The 18,646-nt window shown below is 40.3% G+C and overlaps 1 protein-coding gene across 4 annotated transcripts in view; it reads right to left on the bottom strand.

Moving 5' to 3' along the window:
* DCLK2 (doublecortin like kinase 2) overlaps positions 1–18,646 on the bottom strand; it is a 155,676-nt gene that overhangs the window by 98,591 nt on the left and 38,439 nt on the right. For all 4 annotated transcript variants that reach the window (XM_053255839.1, XM_053255840.1, XM_053255837.1 and 1 more), the window contains exon 2: positions 15,671–16,005. In XM_053255839.1, coding sequence (XP_053111814.1) covers positions 15,671–16,005 — 335 coding nt within the window. The remainder of the gene's footprint in view (positions 1–15,670; positions 16,006–18,646) is intronic.

Genomic DNA, 18,646 nt, shown 5'->3' with positions numbered 1-18,646 from the left:
CTTCTGCTGCAGCTAGGGTAGATAAAGAAATCAACAATTTTCAAATTTTCTCCCTATTTTTTTTACGGTAGCCTTATGAAAGTTATATAAGTGGGTAGGGGTCCATAGATAATACTTGAAGATCAGAGGTGCATAGATACTAAAATGGTTAAGCTATAATGAATGATGGTGAAAGAGTTCTAGAAACAATTACAAAAAGACACAGACCAAGGCAAATCATTTTTGATCAAAACTAGCTCAGAACCATTAAAATAGGGCAAACCCAAGATTATAATACATAGATTAAACTGTGGGAGGAGATCTGACAATAAAGCAAAGTATGTTGGGAGTTTCAATGGAACAGGAATACAGAAGTTAATAATGGGTGCTATACGGTAGTGCAAAGGAACAGAATAGTTTTGTATGCATCCTGTTTTCTGTGCCTATTTGTTAGTCCCTTTCTTCTTTATTGCTGCTTTTAAACTCACTTGTCTCAATACTTTCAAGAAAACCGCCTCTTCTCCCCTGACAACAATCCATACATAAGCTTTTGGCCCAAATTAAGGAGAACGTTCTCAAAGTTTTCCTTAGATGATACCTGACCCCAGCATATATCCAAAGACACTGCCCTCCACTTTGCTGGAGTGGTTGGAGGATGAAGAGAACCTATTTTCAGGTCTTTGATGGACCTGTCCCAGGGTCTCATCCTTTTGGATAGAGGTATTCACGGAGATGAGCAGGATTACAAACCAGAAAATAGGATTATGCCCCCAGCTTGCATTAGTAAGTGTGTTTTCTGGAGTTAATATAGATGTGACATTAAAAAAAAATTGTGTATATGGTAACTGCTGCCAGGTTAGCTATAACCAAACACTGGGGAGGGGGAATCAAACCATGTTGATGGCTATCTGGTATTAAAACTTTTGGAATATCACAATCTCAGAAAGCTAACTCATATTGTTCGGTCCCATTAAAACCAGACTACAAATAATGGTTTTTATGTAATTCGGTCAGATTTTATTCTTTACACGAATTAGGAAAATTATGGTTGTTTTTCTACCTTAGACAATATTGGATTGATGAATCAGGGTTTTTTGTATTAGGTTTTGTTGGTGGTGTTTGGATCAGTGTTTAGCAGTACAAATTTGTTTTAATAGATTTATTTTATTTTTTAAAAGATCCATACATAAGCTTGCAAGTTTTGCTCACACCATTAACTGGAGTAGCAAAGATAAACAGAATGAAAATTAAATTAATTAAAAATTAAATTTTCAGCTTCACTATACGACATGCTCCACAATAGCAGAGCATGCATGAGAGGGACATAGGCACCAAGGACAACACACCGTGATGTTGACAGCAACATTGCCTCAATAACTGAAGCAGTCATTTACATTCTAATTTTAAAAATACAGGTGAAACTTGAAAAATTAGAATATCGTGCAAAAGTTCATTAATTTCAGTAATGCAAATTAAAAGGTGAAACTGATATATGAGATAGATGCATTACATGCAAAGCGAGATAAGTCAAGCCTTAATTTGTTATAATTGTGATGATCATGGCGTACAGCTCATGAGAACCCCAAATCCACAATCCCAGAAAATTAGAATATTGTGAAAAGGTTCAACAGTCTAGGCTCCAGGTGTCCCACTCCAATCAGCTAATCAATCCATAAACCCTGCAAAGGGTTCCTGAGCCTTTAAATGGTCTCTCAGTCTGGTTCATTAGGAATCACAATCATGGGAAAGACTGCTAACTTGACAGTTGTGCAGAAAACCATCATTGACACCCTCCATAAGGAGGGAAAGCCTCAAAAGGTAATTGCAAAAGAAGTTGGATGTTCCCAAAGTGCTGTATCAAAGCACATTAATAGAAAGTTATGTGGAAGGGAAAAGTGTGGAAGAAAAAGGTGCACAAGCAGCAGGGATGACCGCAGCCTGGAGAGGATTGTCAGGAAAAGGCCATTCAAAAGTGTTGGGGACTTTCACAAGGAGTGGACTGAGGCTGGAGTTAGTGCATCAAGAACCAACACACACAGACGAATCCTGGACATGAGCTTCAAATGTCGTATTCCTCTTGTCAAGCCGCTCCTGAACAACAGACAACGTCAGAAATGTCTTACCTGGGCTAAAGAAAAAAAGAACTGGTCTGTTGCTTCATTAAGTCCAGGGTCAATGCAGCCGTCTATCAGGAGATTTTGGAGCACTTCATGCTTCCTTCCGCAGACGAGCTGTATGGGGATGCTGACTTCATTTTCCAGCAGGACTTGGCACCTGCCCACACTGCCAAAAGTACCCAAACCTGGTTCAATGACCATGGGATTACTGTGCTTGATTGGTCAGCAAACTCGCCTGACCTGAACCCCATAGAGAATCTATGGGGCATTGCCAAGAGAAGGATGAGAGACATGAGACCAAACAATGCAGAAGAGCTGAAGGCCGCTATTGAAGCATCCTGGTCTTCCATAACACCTCAGCAGTGCCACAGGCTGATAGCATCCATGCCACGCCGCATTGAGGCAGTAATTGCTGCAAAAGGGGCCCAAACCAAGTACTGAATACATATGCATGCTTATACTTTTCAGAGGTCCGATATTGTTCTATTTACAATCCTTGTTTTATTGGTTTCATGTAATATTCTAATTTTCTGGGATTGTGTATTTGGGGTTCTCATGAGCTGTACCCCATGATCATCACAATTATAACAAATTAAGGCTTGACTTATCTCGCTTTGCATGTAATGCGTCTATCTCATATATCAGTTTCACCTTTTAATTTGCATTACTGAAATTAATGAACTTTTGCACGATATTCTAATTTTTCGAGTTTCACCTGTAGAAACCTATGACACACTTGTATATTACCTGGAAAGTAGTGAAATATACTGCAGCCCTTTAAGTTTGCTGAGGTGGTACAAAGAGCAACAAAACTACATCAAAGATTTATGCAAGCAAGATATCTCCATGGAATACACCATCCAGCTAGCATGATGTAATATATACCAGGCTGTCAAACAAGCAGTCTTGTGTGATGAAATGCACTATTTTAGCACACTTCCTCACATTTCTTAACAAAATGTGTGTTAACACAGGCAGACTGGAGATGAAGCACACAGGGCTTGTAACAGCAGAGAGCAACATGTGTCATGAACTACATATGGTGGGATGCAATTCACTCAGTCACATCCTTTTCTGTTACAATAATTAATGCCTGGCTTCAAATGCTATGCCCAATAGTCGCTTGTCAGTAAAGTGACCAAGATTTCAGCTTGTTCTCTCTTTGACAAGCAGCCAATGTTTGAAATGATAGTGTTTGAAATGACAGACATCTGAAAATGAAGAGTCTTTCATAGTCCTTATAAGGGTTGGTTTGTGCATTATGACTACCATGTGGAGGCCTCTAAATTTTTCAGTGCATTAGTGTTGCCCTGTGACAACTTGCAACTTGAATGCTTTCCTCCATGCTATTAGAGACATCCCAAAGCAAAAGGTTTGTGGTGGCAAAAGGGGGGAAATGGTAGGACCTGTGGCAAGCCACATGACTCATCATGCAGCAACAGCTGCCAACTGGAGCAGTTTAACGTGGTCTCCACGTAGTGGCTGAACCATGTTGGCTCTGAGGATGGCTAAGTCAAGGTGAAAACTACTGTCCAAGCTTCCACAACGTTAGCAAGTTCTAACAACTCAGTTGGTAGTTCTCCAAGACAGAAAATGACTACAGGTAGATTGATGGGCAAAGAAGGACAACAGGATCATATAGACCTCATTGAGGTTTTAGAGCCAAAGAAAAAGTCAATGAGAACAAAGCCTATTAAACACGTGACTAAGACTTTAGGGTTGGCTGGCACACTGGTCAATTGACCAGTTTAACATATTAATTTGCCACCTATTTGTCAAGTATTACATTAAGCCTTCTTGTTGTTGCTTATAGAATTAGTCTCCTGCCTACTTAGCACAACCGCCTTTAAAAACAGGGTTCTTTTTTAAATTGTAGCTTGTTACTTTGCTTTGTGTTTTAATTTCATTGTAAAAAATGTAATTGTCGGCAGACCCTGATGTTCCAGGATAAATTCCCAAGCAAAGAACTATTCAGTGAAACATTCATGTTTACAGAAAATTTATCTAGCATTTTTGAATTAGAATAATCCATATTATTTTAAAGAAGTGTGTTTTTAATTAGCATAAGTATCAAAGCTGTCAATATCTTTTTTGCTTTTCTAATAAATACTTCAAGATACTTGACAATATTTGACTGAGCAGTTGACCAACCCTACATGACACCTCAGGCATTCTTTTACAAGCAGAAAAGATTTCCATTGTGACAGTGGGAGCTTTATTCCTTGCCAAACAGCATGCACAGGTGGAATCAATCTGGATTGGAAGCAAATTTATTGCAGCCCTCAACTCTCACCATGGGCCCGTTCCTGAACAGCCCCCTCACAGGTGCCACTTCACAAGGAGCAATGCTTTATTTGTGCCAATGGGAGTGTTTTCCTCCATGGGAGATAGCACCTGTGGGGGAGGAACTGATCAGAACTGAGACAAAAGTGAGGCAAACTATCATAGGGCTCCTACCACTGCAGTCTTATTAAGGGTTTGGCATCCATGTATGTGCTGTTTACAAAAGAAAATAGACTTGCTTGCTTAGCAATGATGTTAGCATCGTAATGTATAATCTGGCCCTTACCAGTTTCACTCACTAGTAAATGGCTATCCCTGAATGAATTGCTGAATAATAAGTCAACCAATTTCCCCATGTCAGACCATAAGATGTTCATGTTAACAATTACCAAGTGAAAGTGTGAGAAACCACTGCATACATTCCAAGCTGAAAACATATTTTCATATGATGTTGTAAGCTAGGGACTGATCCATATCCCAAGACTCCTGTCCTCTTTTTCTACAGCTCATTTTTTTTAGCTACAATATACAAGGCTAACATTTTGCCCTTGACGGGTTGTCTCCTATTCAGCTCTCATTATACCAAAGGGAATCAAAACATTGAAAAGCATCAGTAAATTGTCTGTAATGGGAGTACTAGCTATGGAGGAATTTTATCAAAAGCTTCCAGACTGGAAAAAAACCAATTTAAGTTTAATTCTCTAAAGATTTCAACAGTCTTTGTATAATATAGAATTAGCTCATCAAATCAATTTACTAAAATATGCATAATTTGTGTTCTACTGCAATTCTTTTTATAAGGTTTAGAATGTATTTCAATCCACAAAATCAATGGATGGTGCATGAAAACAAGTTTCAACTAGCTTTAGCCTTTAGGTACATTGCACTATATAAGCCAGGTACACTTCTTTGGAGAACCTCAAGGGTTGAATCCAAATGTTACCTTCCTTTGATAAAAGCAGGTACCTCCACTAGAGGAAGGAAACCTTTGGATGCAACAAGTCAAGAGGATCTGCTGCTAAGCTAGTATAATGCAAGAGTCTTATGTCACATCCAAATTTAGGCAGATATAATATCTACCCGTTTATTTTCTGGTTGCGATTAGTAGGTTATGAAAATGGGCTGAATAGCAATTGCTGGAGTGTCTATAACCTTGAGTTCTTTCCGTAAGTAGCAATGAAATTTGAGACTCACATTTTCACAAGAGCAAAGTGCAGACAACTGTCCTTCAATTTACTTATTTTTTGAAATATAAGTCTCTCATTAGGCAAGGCCATTCTTCAAGCAAGCTTGGAGACATGTGACTTTATAAGCTATTTAGAGCAATTGATTTCAAACTGTGCTCTGGGTCTAGAGCTCCTGATGTTGCATATGTAGTCTGATACAATGAACAGTTGTAGTGCATGATGCCATCAGGCCCAAGAGGCATTGGATGGTCTGCACCTCTTGGGTGTGTCTGGACCTGAAGGATTAGATCATATGTAAAATGGAGAGCTGCCTCTCCTCTGGTAGAAAGGCTCTTTCCATTTGTGTCCAAGATGGCACCTATGTAAGTCAGAGAGGTCTAGGGGATGAGGGAAGATTTCTTCTTGTATTCCCAGATCCTCTGAGAGAGTCAACATCCAACTGCTTGGATGTGATTGGTAAACAGTGCTTTGTTTGGAGAGGTGATCAGCTAGTTGTCTAGGTATGCAAAGATGAAAATGCCTTTTGTCCCGAGGTGGGCAATTATGACGCTCGTGCATTTTGTGAAGACACGTGGAGCTGTGGAGAGGCAGAATGGGAGGACTCGTATACTGGTAAACTTGGCCCCCCATGGTGAACCGAATGTGTTTGTGTTTTGGCCGAATTCCCATGTGAAAGTAGGCATCTTTGAGGTATAGAATGGCAAACCACTCCTCTTCTGGGAGAGGGAGGAGCTGTTGTAGAGTGAGCATTTGAAATTTTTTCATGACGCTCCTAATTTTTTCATGACGCTCTTCTGGGAGAGAGAGAGGAGACAAAGATCCAGTATAGGTCAGAGACATCTGTCTCTCTTTGGTACTTGGAATAGAACCCTTCCCATTGGTTTATCTTTGAAAGTGGTTCTATTGCTCCTTTGGAAAACAGTTCTTGGACTTCTGTTAACAGTGTAGGAGTTGAGGGTGTGTGTTTTATTCCAAGGAAAGGAGGAGTTGTATGAAATTCTATAGCATAGCCAGTGGAAATAATGTCTAGCACCCAGATGTTGGAAGTTATAAGATGCCAGGCGGAGAGGAAAGGGGCAAGATTAATGGGTCCAGAAGTTCCAATGGGCAGGGGGACAGAGGAGTCAGACACTGATTGGATTGGTCCTTGGTTGAGATTCTTTGTTGATGATGATGCCTTTTCAGGAAGGAGCACTTCTGGGTGCACTGGAAAGATTTACTGAAATCTCTGGTTGGTATGGCCATATTGCTGCTATGGTTTGTCAAACCTCCTAAATTTCTGATGCTGGTATTGCTGAGTGGAAGAGGTGAAAGTTTTAGCAGCAAACTTAGATTTTCTCATCTGTTTGAGTACTAAGCAGACTGTCCCCATCGAAAGGAGGGTCTTCAAATTTGTCCCGCATGACCTGTTGCAAGGAGAAAGAATGGAGCCATGCATGTCATCTTAAGGAAATGGTGCTAGCCAATGTGTGTGATTCCATTTCCATTATATGTTTTGCAGTGCTAAGATTCTGGCATGTACTGTCTGCAGACTTAGCTAGCGTCTCTTTGAACTTGTTTTGGATAGAATCAGGGGAGTCTTTGAGGTCATCTTTAAACACCACCAGACATAATAGTGGAACTTGGGCATACAGACCATATAATTGACTATCTTCTTAGCCAGATACTAGGAAGAATATACCTTGCAACCAATGGTGCAAAGCTTTCTGCCTTCTTTGTCAAAAGGAGCAGAATGATTCCAGCCTGATTTACTGCTCATCGCACAGTCTAGGACTAGGGAGTTTGGTGGAGGATGCTTAAAAAAACCAAACTGTAGTCATCCTCTTGGATAAGGTAAAAATTCTCCAGACACTTGGAGGTAGACAAGGAGGAAGATGGAGCTTCCCATAATGACTTAGTGGCGATCAGTACTGGCAGCACAGGGAGCGCTGCAGGGCAAGATGCCATGGTAGAGGCAATGAAATCATAGATGGGGTCCTTGACTTCTTGGATAAGAGATTTTAGTTCCAAGCCAAGGACTTTTGCCATCTCAGCAAACTGAATTTGATAAGATTCCATCTCCTCAGTCAGAGAGTTGGATGGGTTATTAGGGATATTGTCATCCATGGAAGGGTCATATGGGTTCTCAGTATGAGTGGAATTCTTATCAGAGTCTGCTGAAGAGGTGTAGTCATCTCGAGACGTTTGTCTGTCTGGCAAAGGCGCTGTCTTGGCGGCGGAGGCAGGGAGAGTCACTGGAGAAGTGGGTTGTTCATCAGGAGAAACCAGGCAAGCCAGTTCAATGGGTCTTGGCACAGGTGGCTGTGGCATTGGTTGTTGTGGGACAGATGGTGGAGATGCAGGAGGAGGATTCAGTGGATGTTTGAAAGAAGGATCTGCACTTGCAAGAGATAGCCGATGCTGAGAAGCAGTTCTCCGTTTAGGTTTCCAAAGGCTGATTTCTTCATAATAACTATGAAGAATTCAGGCTTGGCAACTTAAACTGAGAACCTTAAACTGAAATCCTCTTTACATGCCTTCCCCATCCTTTCCTAATAAGGATGGGGAAGGCATATAAAGAGGATCTTTAGATCTTCCCATCCTTCTGATGTACCCTGGGTCCAGGGCTCCAGGTGAGCTCCAGTAGTCCAGCTTTCTCTGTCTTGAAATGTGTGAAAAACAAAATTAGAAATGGAAGTTTTTAAATGTTGATTTTATGTACTGTTGGTCTCCAACTGAGCCATATGCCTAGGCAATCAATTGAAATGTATTGTTCTAGAGATTCAATCTCTACTCGTTTCTCTGAATCAGTTTCAAGTTATTTCCTGAATGAACAAAGAAGGGGCATTAAGCAACATTTATAAGACACATGCAGGTTGGACCCATGCTCCTCTTGGCTGACTAAGGCAACTCCATACACTGCCAGGTATGGTTATACTTATAGATGTACCTCTACCCACACTAGCTTGTGTTGCAGTCAAATCACATAGCTAGGATTTCTGTCATAGGAGGTAAAGTTATACTTCTGACAGCCAACACGATGTAGTGGTTAGAGTGCTAGACTAGGACTGGGGAGATCCGAGTTCAAATCCCCATTCAGCCATGATACTTGCTGGGTGAATCTCAGTCACTTCTCTCTCAGCCTAACCTACTTCATAGGGTTGTTGTGAGGAGAAACTTAAGTATGTAGTACACTGTTCTGGGCTCCTTGGAGGAAGAACATAACATAAGTGTAAAATATAAAAATAAATACCACCACATATATTCATAATAAATTCCAATGATCAGGCATAATGCATCATACATTTTTGAGAGTGGAGTTACAGCTGAAGATATGGAGTGGAAGGGAATGCAAGAATCTCCTTTTATTGCTCCTCAAGTCTCATAGCCTCCAACAGACACATGTCCAAAAATGTCCTTTCTATTCATGAACACCAAAATATCGTTCAAACTCCTGTACCAGAATACATGCTCTAAAAGTTTAAACAGTGAGATGTTTTGTTCTAAGTTAATAAGCATACATTTCCAAAAATGGGGGGCACATTATTACTACTGTTTATCCCTTCCCAAGGAGTAGGACAGTTTAAAAAAATAACGATACTGTCACCTCTGACAGTTACTATTGGAAATATTCTGTTCAGTAACACACACAAAAAAGGAGGGGGGGACTTGCATGGAAATTCTCATTGTGAAAGGCTAACAGCCAGAACTAATCTTTTGTAAGTGCAGCATTATAAGGGAATGCTTTAATTATTGCTCCAAGCAAATCAAGATTGTCATTCGAAGAAATGAAGAACACAAGCTCTCATGAATAGGGAGGTCACATAATATGATGACAAATGTACACTCATGCCAAGTTCATACAGAAGTGAAATATTTCAAAAGACACCAGAATGAATCCCTGCTTCTCCTCCAATGACACTTCTTGCCACAAATCCCTTACCCAGATTCCTTGGGAACCTGTAATTAGAATACAACTGCCCGAGATGTTTTCCATCAGCTGAGATTTAAATTTTCTCAATAACTTGAATAAGCAAAATATCAAGTATCACTGAGAAATATTTTTACATATTCCTTCTGTCAGGGCTAGAAATCTCAAATTATATTAAAAACAAATGAATTTGTTTATACAATGAGGGTTATTTGTACCATTTCAAATATGTCATGAAAGTCAAAACCTAGCAGCTGTTCTCACAAGATATTGACCTATTGCCCAAAGTTAAAGCAGCACAATTACCTATTTTACAGAGTAACCCACAGAATATTAATCAAACCAATGGAAATTTGTTATGCCAATCCTAAACAGGCAGCCCAGTTGCAGGATAAACTCAGAAAGATTTTCCCAGATTAATTAAACAACATATATTCAAGATTCTAAGACCTATAATTTGATCTTGAAGTGGTAAACCATAACTACATCCTATTCATTTGCTATTCATGCTACTTCTTTGAAGTTGCTATACAAGTTTTGTTTAAGCTCCTGACATTAAGGAACGCTTTGAAATAATCAAGCCAAATCAAAACATCTTTCACCACAGAATAAGACTGGGAAATGTTTCCAACTGATCTACAAGTTTAGGTACTTAGGGAGCAACACTGTTTTGCAAGAAGGAGAGTAGGCGATTTAAGCAAAACAAGCTTTCATGAAATTTTAAAGAGATTACAGGAAGGTAGACAATTTCTTTAAAAACCCATGATTGTGAATTAGTCTGAATTCATAAACCATGGCTGAAAGACTGACTACAAACTGCAGTCATGATTTGAAGCAGATTTGTAAAGTGTGCTTTCTGAAACTCTTGATTGTGCTATATTGAGCAGTCTATTAGTTGGCAAGAACAGTATATAATAGGGATGCACATGAAATAATTTTTTTTTAATTTGTGCCCGAATTGAATCATCCCTAATTTGTTTTGTGCCCAAATCTGTCCCCCTGAATCATCCGATATTCGATTGAATCTGGGTCAGGATCAATTTGGACCACTTATAAAGGTACTAAGGGCACAACATTTAGGTGGTGGGTAGGTCCCCATGGGTGCCACCTACCACCCAAATCTGAAAGCACTGGGCCACTCAGTTTACTTTTTTAGGAATATTGAAGTGTATTGATTCTCTGGTGTCTTCATTACACACCTTCATTTCTTCTGTTCATTTTGACCCCACTGCTTTGCAGGTGGGGGGTGGTAATTAGTGGCATCCCATGTACCAACTGCCCCTCAACCCACAAGCCACTGGGTACTCAGAATATACATTCCTTATATTTTAGGATTTTTTGAGGTGTTTAGACTCTTTGGTGTGTAATGAATTCTCATAGGGATCCATTATGAAGAAAGGTTATTAGACTCCAAAGAGTCTAAACACTTGAAAAAATTCCTAGAATATAAACTGAGTAGTACCCCACTGCTTTGTGGGTGGGAGGGGGTGTAGTTGGCACATGGAAGTTGACAGTTGACACTGTTGAAAGACAGTCAAAATGAATAGACGCAATCCATAATGCTGGGAAATAAAAGAAGAGGACGGCCAGAAGCAAGATGGATAGAATTGATTATAACAGCAATGAATACACCACTGAGTGACCTTAAAGGCCAAGTTGAAGACAGATCATCCTGGAGAGACTCTATCTATCTATGGTCACTAGCAGTAGACACCAATTTGATGGCACTTAATCAATCAATGACTCATCATAGGGATTCATTGAGGAAAAGTTATTAGACACCAAAGAATCCAAACACTTGAAAAATAGTGACCACATATTTTGCTCCATAATTCCACTTCTACAACAGCTAGAAAGTTAGGCTTTAAAAAAAAAAAATGAAATCTGGAAATCTGGGGGAACTAATAAGTGCAATCTGAATCTTGAATTTATCTGAACCGAATCTGACACAATTCGATTTGGACCCATATCTAGCCAATGGACCACAAGTTTGATTTGTTCTGTCTCCAAATCGCCTGAATCAGCTAGATTCGGGTACATATAGATTTCTACCTGGATTGATTTGCACATCCCTAGTGTATAAAGAGACATTGAAGTCATGCATTCGACCTCTGGCGGCCACTCAGGAGGGCTATGGGGAAGGCAGAAGCTTGCCTGCCTTCCCCAGCAGATGAACAGCAGACATCTTTGCTTCCGCCATGCCACGCGCCCACACGAATATCAGCATTGTGAAGGCAAACGCTGGGAGTAGGATGACTTCCCCTCCCACATCCCAGAGGGTCCTGCACTATGAGTGCAGCAGCCACCATTTGGCATGACCACTGCCCCAACTCCCAGCCCCACCACCGCTTGCTGTCAGAAATAGCAGCGGGCTGGGTGGAAGCCTTTTGACCTGGCGGTGATTGTTCACACAATCGCCTGCCAAGGTTAAACGAACCACAGGCTCGTTTAACTGCCAGGTCAAAAAGTCAGGCTACCCTCTTCTGGAGTAGCCAGGAGCCTTCCATTCCCAGTGCTCCAGATAACACAAGCTGGGTGGGGTAATCCAGACCATGCAAACAGCCTAGGGTTTGTTTGTTTTTTGCAAAGTCTATACAGGTTGCTTAGTCTGATTCAAAAAAACCTTTCTAGATGAAGAATTTCTATAATGCCACTCATGTGTGTTGCAGCTCTGTGATGAAAACATCAAGATGACCATCCTCTCATAAGAAAGAAACCTCATTATCTCAGTAATAATTAGGTTCTTTTTGTAGTGTAAGAGATCATTGGAAAGGCATTTTTGTGATTTATAAACATGTCCTTATGATTTCTGAAGATTTTTTTCTCCTTTTTACAGGCACAACACAGAAAAATCTGATTTTTAACACTACAGTGGTCCCTCTACTTACGAAATTAATCCGTTCCGAATGCACATTTGTAAGTCGAAAAATTCGTAAGTCGAAAAGCGGTTTCCCATAGGAATGCATTGGGAACGGATTAATGCATTCCGGAGCCTAGAAAAAAGACCCAGACCCCCAGTAAGTCTTGCAAACTGCACAGGAACATTTCTTTTCAAGAATAAACAGGCAGTAAACAGGCAGGCAAGTCAAGGAAACCGAATGTAAAATTTGTAAGTCGAGGAAACCCCATCTAAAAATTTGTAAGTCGAGGAAACCCCATCTAAAAATTTGTAAGTCGAAAAAACCGCATCTAAAACCGGATCTAAAACTGCCGTTTGTAACTCGGAAAATACTTATGTTGAGTAGTTTGTAAGTCGAGGGACCACTGTATTTTCTAATCTATTATGAAATGGTAGTACCAATACACAAGCAACAACAGGATGTTGTTGCACTTGATTTTCTTTCTTTCCCCACAAGTAACTGCAAGAGTAAAGTTTGACAATCGTCAATAAGATTATACATAACTATTTTCCCTACAATCAAAAATGTTTTAGAAAATAATTAATGTGTGTCAGCACAGCTCAACATGTGAACATAACAAAAACAACAAAAAGAATTGACTTGGTAATGCTGTTCCACATGTCAGGACTCAATGGTTGTCTTCATCATAAGTATCTTCTTCATAAGCTTCTTGGGGAAATACATCATTGCAAAAGGAGTTTGCCTGCACTGCAAGAAGACATTTCCCCAGCACAGAATCCCTCCAGTGGCTGTTGCTGGTATCCATCTTATGTTTGTTTGTTTTTTGAGATAGAGTTCCAGTGCATCGACTTTTTGCACCAACAATCCTAATGATCAACAGGGGCACTGGGAGTAGAGACAGTGAGTAAGGGTCTCCCTATCTGTCCCTACCCTATGACCCCTGATCTGACTCTTCAGCACTTCCTCTGCTGAGTCACAATCCTTTCTTTCCTCTTAGAGAGTAGATGGAAACATCTCTTTCTCTCCTTACCTATTCATTATGTAGTCCTTTAGATTAGGATTAGGTCTTTCCAATCGAAGTGTACTTAACCAATAAATACTTAGTTTTACAAGAATCTCCATGTGCTTTCTCTAAATAGCTGCAACAATTAAACCATCCTCTACTACATACTCTGTAACTAGAGTGTGTGCTCTCTTCCTTGGTGCTCTGCTGTTTACCTACTCGGGGTAAAACTAACAACCCTCAACATCTTTTTTAGGTTGCGAGCCCTTTGGGCATAGGGAGCCATTTTATTTATATCTATGTAAACCACTTTGGAAACTTGCTGAAAAGTGAAATATAAATGTTTGTCATATTTGTACAAAGTAGGTTGCAGGCAAGGCATTTGCAAGGTGGTCAGCATTTTTAACGAAAATTTGGGATCTGCAAGTTCACTTTCATTCATCTTGAATATCTCAAACTATCAAGTTACAAGACTCCTTTCAGGGTCTAGACCTGGCAAACTCAACGCAGCAAAGGACTTCAGATGTTTCATTACAGATTGCAAGTTTCTTATCAGAAACATCAAAAGGACAACTAAAAGTGAGAATGTGTCCATAATTGTATTTTTAAAATCTGCTTTTTAAAGTTACTAAACATGGGCTAAACATGTTCACGAGCCAAGTCTGACCCACTCAGATCACAAACTACTTTCTAGCAAATATGCTGAGGATCACAACCTTTATGTTAATTGTAAATATTTTAATAAAATATGTATTTCTTCATTATGATGTTCATGGTGCTCAGTACAGAAAATGTTAGCTTAATTAAGAGCTACTTAATTTTAAATTTTGAGCAGCAGACTAACAATTGTCCTTTAAAAGCTATATGACTATATGAAAAAAACCTCACAAATCTACCAACAAATGTTAGCATATATAATGAAACTTCAGCTCCACACTTGAGGAAAAACACTGTTTAAAAAGATACTCTACTATATTTATTTATTTATGGAACACAGAACCTAAGGTGCATTGGGGGGGGGGGACAATTTCCCAGAGCTTCTTTTAATTTCTTTTAATAGTATATGAAAAAAATCAATCTCGCCTGAAGCAAGTTTAGCCCATTAGGAAAGTAAGGCTAAAGCTTTTCTACCAGTTGGTAATTGGAAGAAGAGTGCCTTGTCTGCCAAATTCTATAATGCCCTTTCATCCGCCTCATAATGACTGGAGTAGGAAAGTACAACTACATGAACTTTCAACTGGGTGTTGCTTTTAAAAAGGCAGGAAACCATTTTAAATTTCAGGAAGTAGAAGTAAGAGGTTTCATGATATTGTCTTGACATTTCCATCACAAAAGATGAAAAATATCCTGGGCTGACTGATAGTTTTTGATAGGGCTCTGCTGACATTACTCTTGAAAAAAATTATAGAACTCTTACATTTTGGAAATTCCTTAGAGACATATCAAGGAGGCATAAAGGACTGTCAAATTACCCATACAACATCATACTCCTTCAAGTGTCTATACTGCAATTATGTTTCTATCATAGGGTTGCCATGTCCCCCAGAATTTAGGGTAGCCCCCAGATTTTGGCTTCTCTACCCAGCTGCTAAATTCCATCTGGATTTACACAGATTTCAAATGTGCTGCCCCGATTTTACTCTGGATCCGGTCACATGGGAGGGCAGAGAAGGAGGGGAAAGTATACAAATCTGTCAAATAAAGTGCAAATTAGCTAACATAATTTGCATAATATGCAAATTAGGCCACCCAGATTTGGGAAGCTTGCATATGGCAACCCTATTCTAGCAAAATAAGTTATACTCTTTTGATGCACTGGGCCAATTCCTTGATAAAAAATAAAAATGTGTCTAATCAGAGATACTATTCTGCCTAAATGGTAGTGCCTCCTCAGGATCCTAGAGACAGATCTCAGAGGAACATTGCTGCACAAGTTGTAGCAGAAGTAAACAGTTCCAGTGCAGCAGTGCTCCTGTATATCTATCATTCACTTTAATGGAACAAACCAGACATTTACAAGAAGCACAGTTAAGCTGTCCAAGTAATTCAGAATGTATCTACAATAGGTTCATAGGCAGGGTCAGAGAGGGAGAGAGAAAAACTGAATAAGTTGTCAACCTCACAAAGGTTTTACTTCCCTACCCATCTGCCATACAAATGAACAACCCAGGCTCAGCCAAAAATAATAAATGTGTGCACCTTGTAGAATTAAAAAGTGAGTAAGAATTTTAAATTGTGTCTGTATTCAAAAGAGTTTTAAATCTTGCCATTAAATTTAAGATTGCACCCGTAAAGCATAACCGTTATGAGTTTGTGTGAAGTTACCTTACCTGCTTTCCATCCAGTGTGCAAATTCTCTTGACTACTCCTGAATCTAACTTAATAGCTTCTGTTATATCAGTCAACACTTGGTCAAAGGAGTGAGCAGTCTTTTTATTCAGCAAAATTCTGACAGCTTTCCGTGGCTTTACTCCACTTCGTATAACAGTTACAAGTTTGGGTTTAATGAAGTCTTTGCTTTCCTTCAATTCACTTCTTGAAGATGTCAAAGATGTGAGGGATCGAGATGATCCAGATTTGATGTTGACAGACCAGTTTGGATTAACATTCTTAGTGTAATCAACTTTCCGAAATGGTTCACTGGATGCACATACATAGCTTTCACCTAGGATGAATGAAAAAAATACATTATTCTTTGACTTTGAAAACAATAGTATGTGGAGTAAATAGTTTCCATGAAGTGTTTGTTGTCAAATATTCCCACCAGAGAGACTTCATCTAGATACTTTTCAAACATCAGATACAAGACAGAATTTACTTATTTAAAAGTTTTTAAAATATTTTGCTGAAACCCAAGATGTATTTCATTCAAACTGGACTTTTCTTTAAATATCTAGGAAGATGTGAGCTTTACAGGTATTTCTAAATGCTTAATCCAGGTATGTTTAATAAAATCATGATTAAATTTGGTTAAGCAGTATGTGCAGAGACTTCAGCAAAAGAAAACACACATATTTACATGTTAAAAAAAACAGAAGTGTCACCTCCAAAGAACTGTGTATTTTTATTTTTATTTTAAATCGGTACAAAATGCAGCACTACTGCAATATGAACCTAGCCCGGGGTCAAGAAATGTAGGCTCAGTAGTTCACGATCCAGATCAAAATAATAATCATCATCATCCTCATCATCATCATCAGATCATTCCTCAAGCTATCTGGGGGTATGTACTTGCTGTTGGGAAGAAGCTATGTCAGCCTGCCACACTGTATAAACCAAGTTTTTGAAAATGAATGCATGTACAGTCATTCACACAGAAATATGCATGAGTGTACAGACATCTATACACCTGTAAAACATTATGTCTGAATAAGGTTCCTGTTTGCAACTGCCCTCATGTGTAGATAGAAAGGTAGATAGATCTCCATGTGTGTCAAACTCCACCTGCCTGCCCTGCCCTCCCCCTCCTCCATTTCTTCCTTCTCCTTGAGGCAGACTGGTGCTTCTGCATTTGCTAATTTTCACTAAATGTCTTGGTGGCTACTCCGCCCAGTACATTTATATTCCAATGAGCAGCCTGGCTCCGGCTGGTCAGCCTCTGGGTCTGACTGAGACTTTATTGTTTGGGGAAGGGGGTGGAATACACAGAGGAGAGAAGAGGGAAATTTCTCTCACCACTGGGAAAGGAATTTGCTATTGCAGTTGTCAAACTGTCTCCCTCAACTGCTTTTTTGCAGACTCCCTCCTGCTCAGACCACAAATGGTTAAGCTTGGGGGAGGGGCAATGGTACGAAGACTCACAGAATTTGGCAATGGCAAGAAAGGGAGGAGAGAATGAGGATCCGGGAGGCAAGCCCACTTAGAAGGTCACACAAGTGGGTGCTTGGAAATTTAAAATGCAGCCAGTAGGAGACTGTTGGGCTGGGATATGGGCAATAGGAAGAGTTGCAATGGTGCGTGTGTGGACAGCATATACCCGAGAAAAGTGGGGGCTTAGCACATCCCTGGTGAGGGCAGGGGGGAGTGGTGGGATGGAGACTTTCAGGGACACCCAACTCTCCCTCCTCTCATGCTCATAATGAGCATCAGAGACAGGGTCTGTGCCCTACAACTTCTCCATCCCTTTCATGCTCATCTCACTGTCCCTGCCTGCTGCACACATACAGCCCTCCCTCTCCACTTTGCTCAATATTGTCCACACACACCCCATTTTGCTCCAGCCCACTCTCCTCTGCCACTTCTTTCTCTTGCATTCTCTGCACTCTCAAATGGCAGTGCAATAACTTACATGCTTTCTTGGTAGCAGGGGGATCACACTAACGTGATGACAGTGCACACTTTGTTGAGTTGGCTGCTGATCGTCCCCCACCAGCAACACAGTTCGAGCAGTGGTATATTCACAAATTCAGAAGTGCAGAACTCTCCATGAAAGCAGACAATCACACCCACCCACCAGCCACATCCCAGTGGCCACACGCACCCCACTTAGATAAAGGCAATAATTCTCTATGATTTCTGTCACAAGCTTCTTATAAAGTCACACACACACACACACACACACACACACACACACACACACACGGGGTCAAGCAAAGGATCTGCTTCACCCTGCACCATATATGCACCCATGGGGCAGACATGCCTTCTCTGAAAAGGCACATTTAGCAGGAAAGGGATATTGTTGCTAACCTGGACGAAAGAAGACAGGGAAGTTTTTAACTTCAATTCTCAGGGGTTTTGATCTAGGAATGAAAATAAACGTGCCAAGGAAAAGTGAAGGGCAAGATTGGAGAAGTTCAGTGGTAGAAAAAGGCACAAACCATACAGTCTGTTAGTTCTGCAATTGTTTAAGCTAGAAACTAACATTTAGAAATAGTACAACTGAAACCTATGTACCTGAACCCTGGAAGTGCTCAGTACCTGGAAGTATTTTCACTGTATTTCCACATACAGTGAAAATACTGGGTGTTGGACTAGGACCAGGCAGACCAGAGTTCAAATCCCACAGCCTCAAGGCTACCAAGCAGCTTTGCAAGTTGAAGCAGCTTAATAAAGTCACAAGGTACTGTCTGAATCACACTGTCTGGGACACTGGATGTTCTACTTGCTGAGAGAGGGGCAGTGGGGAGCATGGGGGTACCATGAGAAGTGCTGGAGCTCCACTCCTGTGGCTGGAGAAGGGAAGGAGTTCTGCTCCTGCTGCACTATATAACTGAGTTCATGTGATGGTGTTCACAGGGCCTGGGAAGGCACAAGGAAAGGGTTGTGAGGTGGGGGTGGGGGTGGGGGGAGGTTTTGTGGCATTA

The sequence above is a fragment of the Hemicordylus capensis genome, chromosome 5 (genome assembly GCF_027244095.1).
Source record: "Hemicordylus capensis ecotype Gifberg chromosome 5, rHemCap1.1.pri, whole genome shotgun sequence".
Classification (NCBI taxonomy): Eukaryota; Metazoa; Chordata; class Lepidosauria; order Squamata; family Cordylidae; genus Hemicordylus; species Hemicordylus capensis.
The sequence above is the reverse complement of the archived record's forward strand: the minus strand, read 5'-3'. Positions and strand labels throughout refer to the sequence as shown.